At 46.2% G+C, this 14,307-nt stretch overlaps 1 protein-coding gene across 3 annotated transcripts in view; it reads left to right on the forward strand.

Annotated features, from left to right (window-relative positions):
- The first annotated feature begins 6,103 nt into the window (after positions 1–6,103).
- RAB11FIP5 (RAB11 family interacting protein 5) overlaps positions 6,104–14,307 on the forward strand; it is a 67,457-nt gene continuing 59,253 nt past the window's right edge. The window contains exon 1 of one of the 3 annotated variants that reach the window (XM_077280325.1): positions 6,104–6,194. In XM_077280325.1, the coding sequence (XP_077136440.1) occupies positions 6,129–6,194 (66 nt within the window). In that variant the 5' untranslated portion in view covers positions 6,104–6,128. Of the gene's footprint in view, positions 6,195–6,218; positions 6,378–14,307 lie in introns of those variants that run through there. The other 2 variants (XM_077280323.1, XM_077280327.1) reach the window with 2 other exon arrangements.

The following is a 14,307-nucleotide window of genomic DNA, read 5'->3' on the forward strand; positions in this document are numbered from 1 at the left end:
ACAGTACCACTCCCCCTATATATATACACTGCACAGTACCGCTCCTCCTGTCCTGTATATATACACTGCACAGAACCACTCCTCCTGTATATATACACTGCACAGTACCACTCCTCCTGTCCTGTATATATACACTGCACAGCACCTCTTCTCCTGTATATATACACTGCACAGTACCACTCCTCCTGTCCTGTATATATAAACTGCACAGAACCACTCCTCCTGTATATGTACACTGCACAGTACCACTCCTCCTGTATGTATACACTGCACAGTACCACTCCTCCTGTCCTGTATATATACACTGCACAGTACCACTCCTCCTGTCCTGTATATATACACTGCACAGTACCACTCCTCCTGTCCTGTACATATACACTGCAAAGTACCGCTCCTCCTGTCCTATATATATACACTGCACAGTACCACTCCTCCTGTCCTGTATATATACACTGCACAGAACCACTCCTCCTGTATATATACACTGCACAGTACCACTCCTCCTGTATGTATACACTGCACAGTATCACTCCTCCTGTCCTGTATATATACACTGCACAGTACCGCTCCTCCTGTCCTGTATATATATACTGCACAGAACCACTCCTCCTGTATATGTACACTGCACAGTACCACTCCTCCTGTATATATACACTGCACAGTACCGCTCCTCCTGTATATATACACTGCACAGTACCCCTTCTCCTGTATATATACACTGCACAGTACCACTCCTCCTGTATATATACACTGCACAGTACCACTCCTCCTGTCCTGTATATACACTGCACAGTACCACTCCTTCTGTCCTGTATATATACACTGCACAGTACCACTCCTCCTGTCCTGTATATATACACTGCACAGTACCACTCCTCCTGTCCTGTATATATACACTGCACAGTACCACTCCTCCTGTCCTGTATACACTGCACAGTACCACTCCTCCTGTATATATACACTGCACAGTACCACTCCTCCTGTCCTGTATATATACACTGCACAGTACCACTCCTCCTGTCCTGTATATATACACTGCACAGTACCACTCCTCTTGTCCTGTATATATACACTGCACAGTACCACTCCTCTTGTCCTGTATATATACACTGCACAGTACCACTCCTCCTGTCCTGTATATATACACTGCACAGTACCACTCCTCCTGTATATATACACTGCACAGTACAGCTCCTCCTGTATATATACACTGCACAGTACCCCTTCTCCTGTATATATACACTGCACAGTACCACTCCTCCTGTATATATACACTGCACAGTACCACTCCTCCTGTCCTGTATATACACTGCACAGTACCACTCCTTCTGTCCTGTATATATACACTGCACAGTACCACTCCTCCTGTCCTGTATATATACACTGCACAGTACCACTCCTCCTGTCCTGTATATATACACTGCACAGTACCACTCCTCCTGTATATATACACTGCACAGTCCCGCTCCTCCTGTCCTGTATATATACACTGCACAGTACCACTCCTCCTGTCCTGTATATATACACTGCACAGTACCACTCCTCCTGTCCTGTATATATACACTGCACAGTACCACTCCTCCTGTATATATACACTGCACAGTACCACTCCTCCTGTCCTGTATATATACACTGCACAGCACCACTCCTCCTGTATATATACACTGCACAGTACCACTCCTCCTGTCCTGTATATATACACTGCACAGTACCACTCCTCCTGTCCTGTATATATACAGTGCACAGTACCACTCCTCCTGTATATATACACTGCACAGTACCACTCCTCCTGTCCTGTATATATACACTGCACAGTACCACTCCTCCTGTATATATACACTGCACAGTACCACTTCTCCTGTATATATACACTGCACAGTATCACTCCTCCTGTCCTGTATATATACACTGCACAGTACCACTCCTCCTGTATATATACACTGCACAGTACCACTTCTCCTGTCCTGTATATATACACTGCACAGTACCACTCCTCCTGTCCTGTATATATACAGTGCACAGTACCACTCCTCCTGTCCTGTATATATACACTGCACAGTACCGCTCCTCCTGTCCTGTATATATACACTGCACAGTCCCGCTCCTCCTGTTCTGTATAAATACACTGCACAGAACCACTCCTCCTGTATATATACACTGCACAGTACCACTCCTCCTGTCCTGTATATATACACTGCACAGTACCACTTCTCCTGTATATATACACTGCACAGTACCACTCCTCCTGTCCTGTATATATACACTGCACAGTACCACTCCTCCTGTCCTGTATATATACACTGCACAGTACCACTCCTCCTGTATATATACACTGCACAGTACCACTCCTCCTGTCCTGTATGTATACACTGCACAGTACCGCTCCTCCTGTCCTGTATATATATACTGCACAGAACCACTCCTCCTGTATATGTACACTGCACAGTACCACTCCTCCTGTATGTATACACTGCACAGTACCACTCCTCCTGTCCTGTATATATACACTGCATAGTACCGCTCCTCCTGTCCTGTATATATATACTGCACAGAACCACTCCTCCTGTATATGTACACTGCACAGAATCACTCCTCCTGTATATATACACTGCACAGTACCACTCCTCCTGTATGTATACACTGCACAGTACCACTCCTCCTGTCCTGTATATATACACTGCACAGTACCGCTCCTCCTGTCCTGTATATATATACTGCACAGAACCACTCCTCCTGTATATGTACACTGCACAGTACCACTCCTCCTGTCCTGTATATATACACTGCACAGTACCACTCCTCCTGTATATATACACTGCACAGTACCACTCCTCCTGTATATATACACTGCACAGTACCACTCCTCCTGTCCTGTATATATACACTGCACAGTACCACTCCTCCTGTATATATACTCTGCACAGTACCACTCCTCCTGTCCTGTATATATACACTGCACAGTTCCACTCCTCCTGTCCTGTATATATACACCGCACAGTACCACTCCTGTCCTGTGTATATACACTGCACATTACCACTCCTCCTGTCCTGTATATATACTCTGCACAGTACCACTCTTCCTGTCCTGTCTGTGTACACTGCACAGTAGTACTCCTCCTGTCCTGTATATATACACTGCACAGTACCACTCCTCCTGTCCTGTATATATACACTGCACAGTTCCACTCCTCCTGTATATATACACTGCACAGTACCACTCCTCCTGTATATATACACTGCACAGTACCACTCCTCCTGTCCTGTATATATACACTACACAGTACCACTTCTCCTGTCCTGTATATATACACTGCACAGTAGTACTCCTCCTGTCCTGTATATATACACTGCACAGTACCACTCCTCCTGTCCTGTATATATACACTGCACAGTTCCACTCCTCCTGTATATATACACTGCACAGTACCACTCCTCCTGTATATATACACTGCACAGTACCACTCCTCCTGTCCTGTATATATACACTGCACAGTACCACTCCTCCTGTCCTGTATATATACACTGCACAGTACCACTCCTCCTGTATATATACACTGCACAGTACCACTCCTCCTGTCCTGTGTATATACACTGCACAGTACCACTCCTCCTGTATATATACACTGCACAGTACCACTCCTCCTGTATATATACACTGCACAGTACCACTCCTCCTGTCCTGTATATATACACTGCACAGTACCACTCCTCCTGTCCTGTGTATATACACTGCACAGTACCACTCCTCCTGTATATATACACTGCACAGTACCACTCCTCCTGTATATATACACTGCACAGTACCACTCCTCCTGTATATATACACTGCACAGTACCACTCCTCCTGTATATATACACTGCACAGTACCACTCCTCCTGTCCTGTATATATACACTGCACAGTACCACTCCTCCTGTCCTGTGTATATACACTGCACAGTACCACTCCTCCTGTATATATACACTGCACAGTACCACTCCTCCTGTATATATACACTGCACAGTACCACTCCTCCTGTATATATACACTGCACAGTACCACTCCTCCTGTATATATACACTGCACAGTACCACTCCTCCTGTCCTGTATATATACACCGCACAGTACCACTCCTGTCCTGTGTATATACACTGCACAGTACCACTCCTCCTGTATATATACACTGCACAGTACCATTCCTCCTGTATATATACACTGCACAGTACCACTCCTCCTGTATATATACACTGCACAGTACCACTCCTCCTGTATATATACTCTGCACAGTACCACTCCTCCTGTCCTGTATATATACACTGCACAGTTCCACTCCTCCTGTCCTGTATATATACACCGCACAGTACCACTCCTGTCCTGTGTATATACACTGCACAGTACCACTCCTCCTGTCCTGTATATATACTCTGCACAGTACCACTCTTCCTGTCCTGTCTGTATACACTGCACAGTAGTACTCCTCCTGTCCTGTATATATACACTGCACAGTACCACTCCTCCTGTCCTGTATATATACACTGCACAGTTCCACTCCTCCTGTATATATACACTGCACAGTACCACTCCTCCTGTATATATACACTGCACAGTACCACTCCTCCTGTCCTGTATATATACACTACACAGTACCACTTCTCCTGTCCTGTATATATACACTGCACAGTACCACTCCTCCTGTCCTGTATATATACACTGCACAGTACCACTCCTCCTGTCCTGTATATATACACTGCACAGTTCCACTCCTCCTGTATATATACACTGCACAGTACCACTCCTCCTGTCCTGTATATATACACTGCACAGTACCACTCCTCCTGTCCTGTATATATACACTGCACAGTTCCACTCCTCCTGTATATATACACTGCACAGTACCACTCCTCCTGTCCTGTATATATACACTACACAGTACCACTCCTCCTGTCCTGTATATATACACTGCACAGTACCACTCCTCCTGTATATATACACTGCACAGTACCACTCCTCCTGTATATATACACTGCACAGTACCACTCCTCCTGTCCTGTATATATACACTGCACAGTACCACTCCTCCTGTCCTGTATATATACACTACACAGTACCACTTCTCCTGTCCTGTATATATACACTGCACAGTAGTACTCCTCCTGTCCTGTATATATACACTGCACAGTACCACTCCTCCTGTCCTGTATATATACACTGCACAGTGCCACTCCTCCTGTATATATACACTGCACAGTACCACTCCTCCTGTATATATACACTGCACAGTACCACTCCTCCTGTCCTGTATATATACACTGCACAGTACCACTCCTCCTGTCCTGTATATATACACTGCACAGTACCACTCCTCCTGTATATACACTGCACAGTACCACTCCTCCTGTCCTGTGTATATACACTGCACAGTACCACTCCTCCTGTATATATACACTGCACAGTACCACTCCTCCTGTATATATACACTGCACAGTACCACTCCTCCTGTATATATACACTGCACAGTACCACTCCTCCTGTATATATACACTGCACAGTACCACTCCTCCTGTCCTGTATATACACACTGCACAGTACCACTCCTCCTGTCCTTTATATATACTCTGCACAGTACCACTCCTCCTGTCCTGTATATATACACTGCACAGTACCACTCCTCCTGTATATATACACTGCACAGTACCACTCCTCCTGTATATATACACTGCACAGTACCACTCCTCCTGTCCTGTATATATACACTGCAAAGTACCACTCCTCCTGTCCTGTATATATACACTGCACAGTACCACTCCTCCTGTCCTGTATATATACACTGCACAGTACCACTCCTCCTGTCCTGTATATACACACTGCACAGTACCACTCCTCCTGTATATATACACTGCACAGTACCACTCCTCCTGTATATATACACTGCACAGTACCACTCCTCCTGTATATATACACTGCACAGTACCACTCCTCCTGTACACTGGGTGTAATCCTTTGTGTCACCTCATACCTGGGCGTCCATTAGTCTTGTATAACGGAAGCAGTTACCATGACAGCCTTGTACCCAGAGCGACCAATCAGGGAATTTCTTGCATTGTCAAACCTGACTCAGTAAAATGAAATCTGGAATGTGATTGGTTGCTATGGCTCACACTGACTTGGTGACGGCAGCGTATAAAGCAGTAGGCCGGGACCAGTCTCGTGGTCAGGTAGCGCTCATCGCCTCATCGCACAGATCTAATGTTAAAACAAAGGGGCTAAGCAATGTTTCGGCCGTGCTGCTGCGGAGATGGTGTCCGGGCCCGTAGGAATCGATGTGGCCGTATCACAGATACACGGATCCATCATACAGCAGCGCTAACCAGGCCTAAAGAAAGTCTGCCAGTACGGAGGTGTTGTTGGTTTTCCGCCAGTGACTGTAATGTTTTCTTCTTACATATATTAATGACGTTTGTTGTCGTCGGCTCCCAGGTATCATCATGGCAGCCGTGGGCCTATTAATGGCTCCATCCACCACCGCCATCTTGGCCGGGCTCCATCGCAGGAGCTCAACGTCCCGCGCTATGGTAGTATTGTACTACAGGGGCTTCTCATAAAATTAGAATATCATCAAAAAGTGAATTTATTTCAGTTCTTCAATACAAAAAGTGAATCTCCTATATTATATAGAATCATTACACACACAGTGATCTATTTCACGTGTTTATTTCTGTTAATGTTGATGATTATGGCTTACAGCCAATGAAAACCCAAAAGTCATTATCTCAGTAAATTAGAATACTTTATAACACCAGCTTGAAAAATGATTTTATGATCTGAATTGTTGTCCTACTGAAATGTATGTTCAGTAAATGCACTCAGTACTTGGTCGGGCTCCTTTTGCATTACTGCATCAGTGCGGCGTGGCATGGAGGCGATCAGCCTGTGGCACTGCTGAGGGGTTATGGAAGCCCAGGTTGCCTTGATAGCAGCCTTCAGCTCGTCTGCATTGTTGGGTCTGGTGTCTCATCTTCCTCTTGACAATACTCCATAGATTCTCTATAGGGTTAAGGTCAGGCGAGTTTGCTGCCAATCAAGCCCAGTGATACTGTTGTTTTTACACCAGGTATTGGTACTTTTGGCAGTATGGACAGGGGCCAAGTCCTGCTGGGGAATGAAATTTCCATCTCCAAAAAGATTGTCGGCAGAGGGAAGCATGAAGTGCTCTAAAATCTCCTGGTAGACGGCTGCGCTGACTTTGGTCCTGATAAAACACAGTGGACCTACACCAGCAGATGACATGGCTCCCCAAACCATCACTGATTGTGGAGACTTCACACCAGACCTCCAGCAGCTTGGATTGTGGCCTCTAGGGTTGAGCGACTTTCATTTTTTTAAGATCGAGTAGGGTTTTGGGAAACCCGATTTTGTCCAGAGTCGAGTCGAGTGCAGTCGGCCGATTATCGCTAAAAGTCGGGGATCGACCGAAACACGAAACCCAATGCAAGTCAATGGGGAAGCATAGTCGGCAGTGAGTGGAGGCCAGGAAAACACCTACAGTGCCCATTTTAATGCCAAAAACATCCATTCTTGTTTCTGAAGCTTGTCAATCTTAATTAACTTTATAATAATAGTTGGGCATAGGGAATTGGGGGTCATTTGGCAAAAGTTGTGGGGGGAGTAGGGCCGGCTCAAGTTTTTCGTGGGCCCAGGAAATGCGGACTACGTCACGGCGGTGTTGCAGGGAAAGGTAATTATTTAAAAGTTGCAAGTGCTGTGATCCTGAGCAAGCAGGGGGGGGGCCCACTCGTTCGCATTGCCACTGGCACAGGGCCCCTCAAAGTACGGCGGTGTGTTTGCATGGCGGGGGCGCCTCCCACCAGCAGCGACACTTTTGCGTACTCTGAGGGGCCCTGTGCCAGTGACGTCGCCAACGAGTATGCCCCCCCACCTGATGAAGGAACCTGCACTTTCATCTGCACCTTCCTCTTTGTCCCTGTGTAAGGTGGTATAACATGCGGGAAGGGGAACCTTACTTTCAGCAGGGACAGATTCTGGCTGTGTAGAGTACAAGGGGAATGTAGTGGTCTCGGTCAATGTACCAGCAGACTCATTTAGCAGTGGCTGGGCAATGGGCAGGATGAGGAGGAAACAGATATAGGGCCAAAGAATAAAGTAGGCTACATGCAGTTCAAAATTGGTAACAGGACTAAACAGGCGGCATTGCTTTGTTCAGTGGAGTAGCAAACCCAAGAGCAGCAGACACTGTTTCAAGGGCCTAACCACACTAGTAGGCCAAATGCAGTTTAATATCTGATAGTATAGGGCGAAAGCCAGAATGTGGAAGCTCAGCTTTGTTCAGTTGAGGACAACACCAGGGAGGGGCAGACACCTTTAGTAGGCCGGAAAAGCCTATTGCATTTTTTAAAATGGTAATTTGGAGCAGAAGGTTGAAGCTCAGCTTTATTTAGTTGAGGGCAACACCAGGGAGGGGCAGAAGCCGTTAGTAGGCCCTAACCACCTTTTTTTTTTTTAAAACCACATAATGAGAGCCGGAAGGTTGAAGCTCAGCTTTATTTAGTTGAGGACAACACCAGGGAGGGGCAGAAGCCGTTAGTAGGCCCTAACCACCTTTTTTTTTTTTAAAACCACATAATGAGAGCCGGAAGGTTGAAGCTCAGCTTTATTTAGTTGAGGACAACACCAGGGAGGGGCAGAAGCCGTTAGTAGGCCCTAACCACCTTTTTTTTTTTTAAAACCACATAATGAGAGCCGGAAGGTTGAAGCTCAGCTTTATTTAGTTGAGGACAACACCAGGGAGGGGCAGAAGCCGTTAGTAGGCCCTAACCACCTTTTTTTTTTTTAAAACCACATAATGAGAGCCGGAAGGTTGAAGCTCAGCTTTATTTAGTTGAGGACAACACCAGGGAGGGGCAGAAGCCGTTAGTAGGCCCTAACCACCTTTTTTTTTTTTAAAACCACATAATGAGAGCCGGAAGGTTGAAGCTCAGCTTTATTTAGTTGAGGACAACACCAGGGAGGGGCAGAAGCCGTTAGTAGGCCCTAACCACCTTTTTTTTTTTTAAAACCACATAATGAGAGCCGGAAGGTTGAAGCTCAGCTTTATTTAGTTGAGGACAACACCAGGGAGGGGCAGAAGCCGTTAGTAGGCCCTAACCACCTTTTTTTTTTTTAAAACCACATAATGAGAGCCGGAAGGTTGAAGCTCAGCTTTATTTAGTTGAGGACAACACCAGGGAGGGGCAGAAGCCGTTAGTAGGCCCTAACCACCTTTTTTTTTTTTAAAACCACATAATGAGAGCCGGAAGGTTGAAGCTCAGCTTTATTTAGTTGAGGACAACACCAGGGAGGGGCAGAAGCCGTTAGTAGGCCCTAACCACCTTTTTTTTTTTTAAAACCACATAATGAGAGCCGGAAGGTTGAAGCTCAGCTTTATTTAGTTGAGGACAACACCAGGGAGGGGCAGAAGCCGTTAGTAGGCCCTAACCACCTTTTTTTTTTTTAAAACCACATAATGAGAGCCGGAAGGTTGAAGCTCAGCTTTATTTAGTTGAGGACAACACCAGGGAGGGGCAGAAGCCGTTAGTAGGCCCTAACCACCTTTTTTTTTTTTAAAACCACATAATGAGAGCCGGAAGGTTGAAGCTCAGCTTTATTTAGTTGAGGACAACACCAGGGAGGGGCAGAAGCCGTTAGTAGGCCCTAACCACCTTTTTTTTTTTTAAAACCACATAATGAGAGCCGGAAGGTTGAAGCTCAGCTTTATTTAGTTGAGGACAACACCAGGGAGGGGCAGAAGCCGTTAGTAGGCCCTAACCACCTTTTTTTTTTTTAAAACCACATAATGAGAGCCGGAAGGTTGAAGCTCAGCTTTATTTAGTTGAGGACAACACCAGGGAGGGGCAGAAGCCGTTAGTAGGCCCTAACCACCTTTTTTTTTTTTAAAACCACATAATGAGAGCCGGAAGGTTGAAGCTCAGCTTTATTTAGTTGAGGACAACACCAGGGAGGGGCAGAAGCCGTTAGTAGGCCCTAACCACCTTTTTTTTTTTTAAAACCACATAATGAGAGCCGGAAGGTTGAAGCTCAGCTTTATTTAGTTGAGGACAACACCAGGGAGGGGCAGAAGCCGTTAGTAGGCCCTAACCACCTTTTTTTTTTTTAAAACCACATAATGAGAGCCGGAAGGTTGAAGCTCAGCTTTATTTAGTTGAGGACAACACCAGGGAGGGGCAGAAGCCGTTAGTAGGCCCTAACCACCTTTTTTTTTTTTAAAACCACATAATGAGAGCCGGAAGGTTGAAGCTCAGCTTTATTTAGTTGAGGACAACACCAGGGAGGGGCAGAAGCCGTTAGTAGGCCCTAACCACCTTTTTTTTTTTTAAAACCACATAATGAGAGCCGGAAGGTTGAAGCTCAGCTTTATTTAGTTGAGGACAACACCAGGGAGGGGCAGAAGCCGTTAGTAGGCCCTAACCACCTTTTTTTTTTTTAAAACCACATAATGAGAGCCGGAAGGTTGAAGCTCAGCTTTATTTAGTTGAGGACAACACCAGGGAGGGGCAGAAGCCGTTAGTAGGCCCTAACCACCTTTTTTTTTTTTAAAACCACATAATGAGAGCCGGAAGGTTGAAGCTCAGCTTTATTTAGTTGAGGACAACACCAGGGAGGGGCAGAAGCCGTTAGTAGGCCCTAACCACCTTTTTTTTTTTTAAAACCACATAATGAGAGCCGGAAGGTTGAAGCTCAGCTTTATTTAGTTGAGGACAACACCAGGGAGGGGCAGAAGCCGTTAGTAGGCCCTAACCACCTTTTTTTTTTTTAAAACCACATAATGAGAGCCGGAAGGTTGAAGCTCAGCTTTATTTAGTTGAGGACAACACCAGGGAGGGGCAGAAGCCGTTAGTAGGCCCTAACCACCTTTTTTTTTTTTAAAACCACATAATGAGAGCCGGAAGGTTGAAGCTCAGCTTTATTTAGTTGAGGACAACACCAGGGAGGGGCAGAAGCCGTTAGTAGGCCCTAACCACCTTTTTTTTTTTTAAAACCACATAATGAGAGCCGGAAGGTTGAAGCTCAGCTTTATTTAGTTGAGGACAACACCAGGGAGGGGCAGAAGCCGTTAGTAGGCCCTAACCACCTTTTTTTTTTTAAAACCACATAATGAGAGCCGGAAGGTTGAAGCTCAGCTTTATTTAGTTGAGGACAACACCAGGGAGGGGCAGAAGCCGTTAGTAGGCCCTAACCACCTTTTTTTTTTTTAAAACCACATAATGAGAGCCGGAAGGTTGAAGCTCAGCTTTATTTAGTTGAGGACAACACCAGGGAGGGGCAGAAGCCGTTAGTAGGCCCTAACCACCTTTTTTTTTTTTAAAACCACATAATGAGAGCCGGAAGGTTGAAGCTCAGCTTTATTTAGTTGAGGACAACACCAGGGAGGGGCAGAAGCCGTTAGTAGGCCCTAACCACCTTTTTTTTTTTTAAAACCACATAATGAGAGCCGGAAGGTTGAAGCTCAGCTTTATTTAGTTGAGGACAACACCAGGGAGGGGCACACAGACAGACTCCTTTAGTAGGCCTGAAAAGCCTATTGCATTTTTCAAAATGGTAATTTGGAGCAGAAGGTTGAAGCTCAGCTTTATTTAGTTGAGGGCAACACCAGGGAGGGGCAGAAGCCGTTAGTAGGCCCTAACCAAAGTTGAAGGCCAAATGCAGTTTAATTTCTGATACTATAGGCCGAAAGCCAGAAGGTGGAAGTTCCGATTTAGACAGTGGAGCACAATTTGAATTAGGGACTGCAGACAGACTTAGTAGGCTGTCCCCTGTGGACCATGCATCCACCACATTAACCCATTGCGCCGTAATGGACACGTAATCTTCCGTGGCCATGCCTACAGGTCCATGCGTCTGTTGTCAGGTGCACCTTTGTACTCACAGATTGCCAGAGTGCATGGACAATGCGGTCTTCTACATGCTGGTGGAGGGTTGGGATGGCTTTTCTCGCAAAAGAAGTGTCGACTGGTTAGCTTGTAGCGTGGTACAGCGTAGTCCATCATGGCCTTATTAATAGTAAATAAAATATATAACTAGGCTCTATGAACTTTTAAATAGGTTCCAGGGGTACACGGGCAGCATTGGTGTGGTCAGTGGAGGAGTATTGCAAGTAGGGGCTGCAGACAGGCTATCAAAGGCCTAAAATAACAAACAGTAGGCAGTCATGGCAGTTTTACATCGGTTACATGGATACACAGGCAGGCACTCCAGGCAGCATTGTGGTCAGTGGAGGAGTATTGCAAGTAGGGGCCGCAGACAGGCTATCAAAGGCCTAAAATAACAAACAATAGGCTCATTGCAGTTTTACAGCGGTTACATGGATAGACGGGCAGGCAGCTTGGTGGTGGTGAGTGGAGGAGTATTTAAAGTAGGGACCGCAGACAGGCTTCAAAGGCCTAACATAAGAAAATGGGCTGGCTGTAGGCACTTTATAATTGGTTCCAGGGGTACACGGGCAGCAGTGGTCTGGTCAGTGGAGGAGTATTTAAAGTAGGGACCGCAGACAGGCTTCAAAGGCCTAACATAAGAAAATGGGCTGGCTGTAGGCACTTTATAATTGGTTCCAGGGGTACACGGGCAGCAGTGGTCTGGTCAGTGGAGGAGTATTTAAAGTAGGGACCGCAGACAGGCTTCAAAGGCCTAACATAAGAAAATGGGCTGGCTGTAGGCACTTTATAATTGGTTCCAGGGGTACACGGGCAGCAGTGGTCTGGTCAGTGGAGGAGTATTTAAAGTAGGGACCGCAGACAGGCTTCAAAGGCCTAACATAAGAAAATGGGCTGGCTGTAGGCACTTTATAATTGGTTCCAGGGGTACACGGGCAGCAGTGGTCTGGTCAGTGGAGGAGTATTTAAAGTAGGGACCGCAGACAGGCTATCAAAGGCCTAACATAACAAACAATAGGCTCATGGCAGTTTCACAGCGGTTACATGGATACACGGGCAGGCAGCTTGGTGGTGAGTGGAGGAGTATTTAAAGTAGGGACCGCACACAGGCTATCAAAGGCCTAAAATAACAAACAATAGGCTCATGGCAGTTTCACAGCGGTTACATGGATACACGGGCAGGCAGCTTGGTGGTGAGTGGAGGAGTATTTAAAGTAGGGACCGCACACAGGCTATCAAAGGCCTAAAATAACAAACAATAGGCTCATGGCAGTTTCACAGCGGTTACATGGATACACGGGCAGGCAGCTTGGTGGTGGTGAGTGGAGGAGTATTTAAAGTAGGGACCGCAGACAGGCTTCAAAGGCCTAACATAAGAAAATGGGCTGGCTGTAGGCACTTTATAATTGGTTCCAGGGGTACACGGGCAGCAGTGGTCTGGTCAGTGGAGGAGTATTTAAAGTAGGGACCGCAGACAGGCTATCAAAGGCCTAACATAACAAACAATAGGCTCATGATGGCAGTTTCACAGCGGTTACATGGATACACGGGCAGGCAGCTTGGTGGTGAGTGGAGGAGTATTTAAAGTAGGGACCGCAGACAGGCTATCAAAGGCCTAACATAAGAAAATGGGCTGGCTGTAGGCACTTTATAATTGGTTCCAGGGGTACACGGGCAGCAGTGGTCTGGTCAGTGGAGGAGTATTTAAAGTAGGGACCGCAGACAGGCTATCAAAGGCCTAACATAACAAACAATAGGCTCATGATGGCAGTTTCACAGCGGTTACATGGATACACGGGCAGGCAGCTTGGTGGTGAGTGGAGGAGTATTTAAAGTAGGGACCGCAGACAGGCTATCAAAGGCCTAAAATAACAAACAATAGGCTCATGGCAGTTTCACAGCGGTTACATGGATACACGGGCAGGCAGCTTGGTGGTGGTGAGTGGAGGAGTATTTAAAGTAGGGACCGCAGACAGGCTTCAAAGGCCTAACATAAGAAAATGGGCTGGCTGTAGGCACTTTATAATTGGTTCCAGGGGTACACGGGCAGCAGTGGTCTGGTCAGTGGAGGAGTATTTAAAGTAGGGACCGCAGACAGGCTATCAAAGGCCTAAAATAACAAACAATAGGCTCATGGCAGTTTTACAGCGGTTACATGGATACACAGGCAGCTTGGTGGTGAGTGGAGGAGTATTTAAAGTAGGGACCGCAGACAGGCTATCAAAGGCCTAAAATAACAAACAATAGGCTCATGGCAGTTTCACAGCGGTTACATGGATACACGGGCAGGCAGCTTGGTGGTGGTGAGTGGAGGAGTATTTAAAGTAGGGACCGCAGAAAGGCTTCAAAGGCCTAACATAAGAAAATGGGCTGGCTGTAGGCA

The sequence above is a fragment of the Ranitomeya variabilis genome, chromosome 1 (assembly GCF_051348905.1).
Source record: "Ranitomeya variabilis isolate aRanVar5 chromosome 1, aRanVar5.hap1, whole genome shotgun sequence".
Lineage (NCBI taxonomy): Eukaryota > Metazoa > Chordata > Amphibia > Anura > Dendrobatidae > Ranitomeya > Ranitomeya variabilis.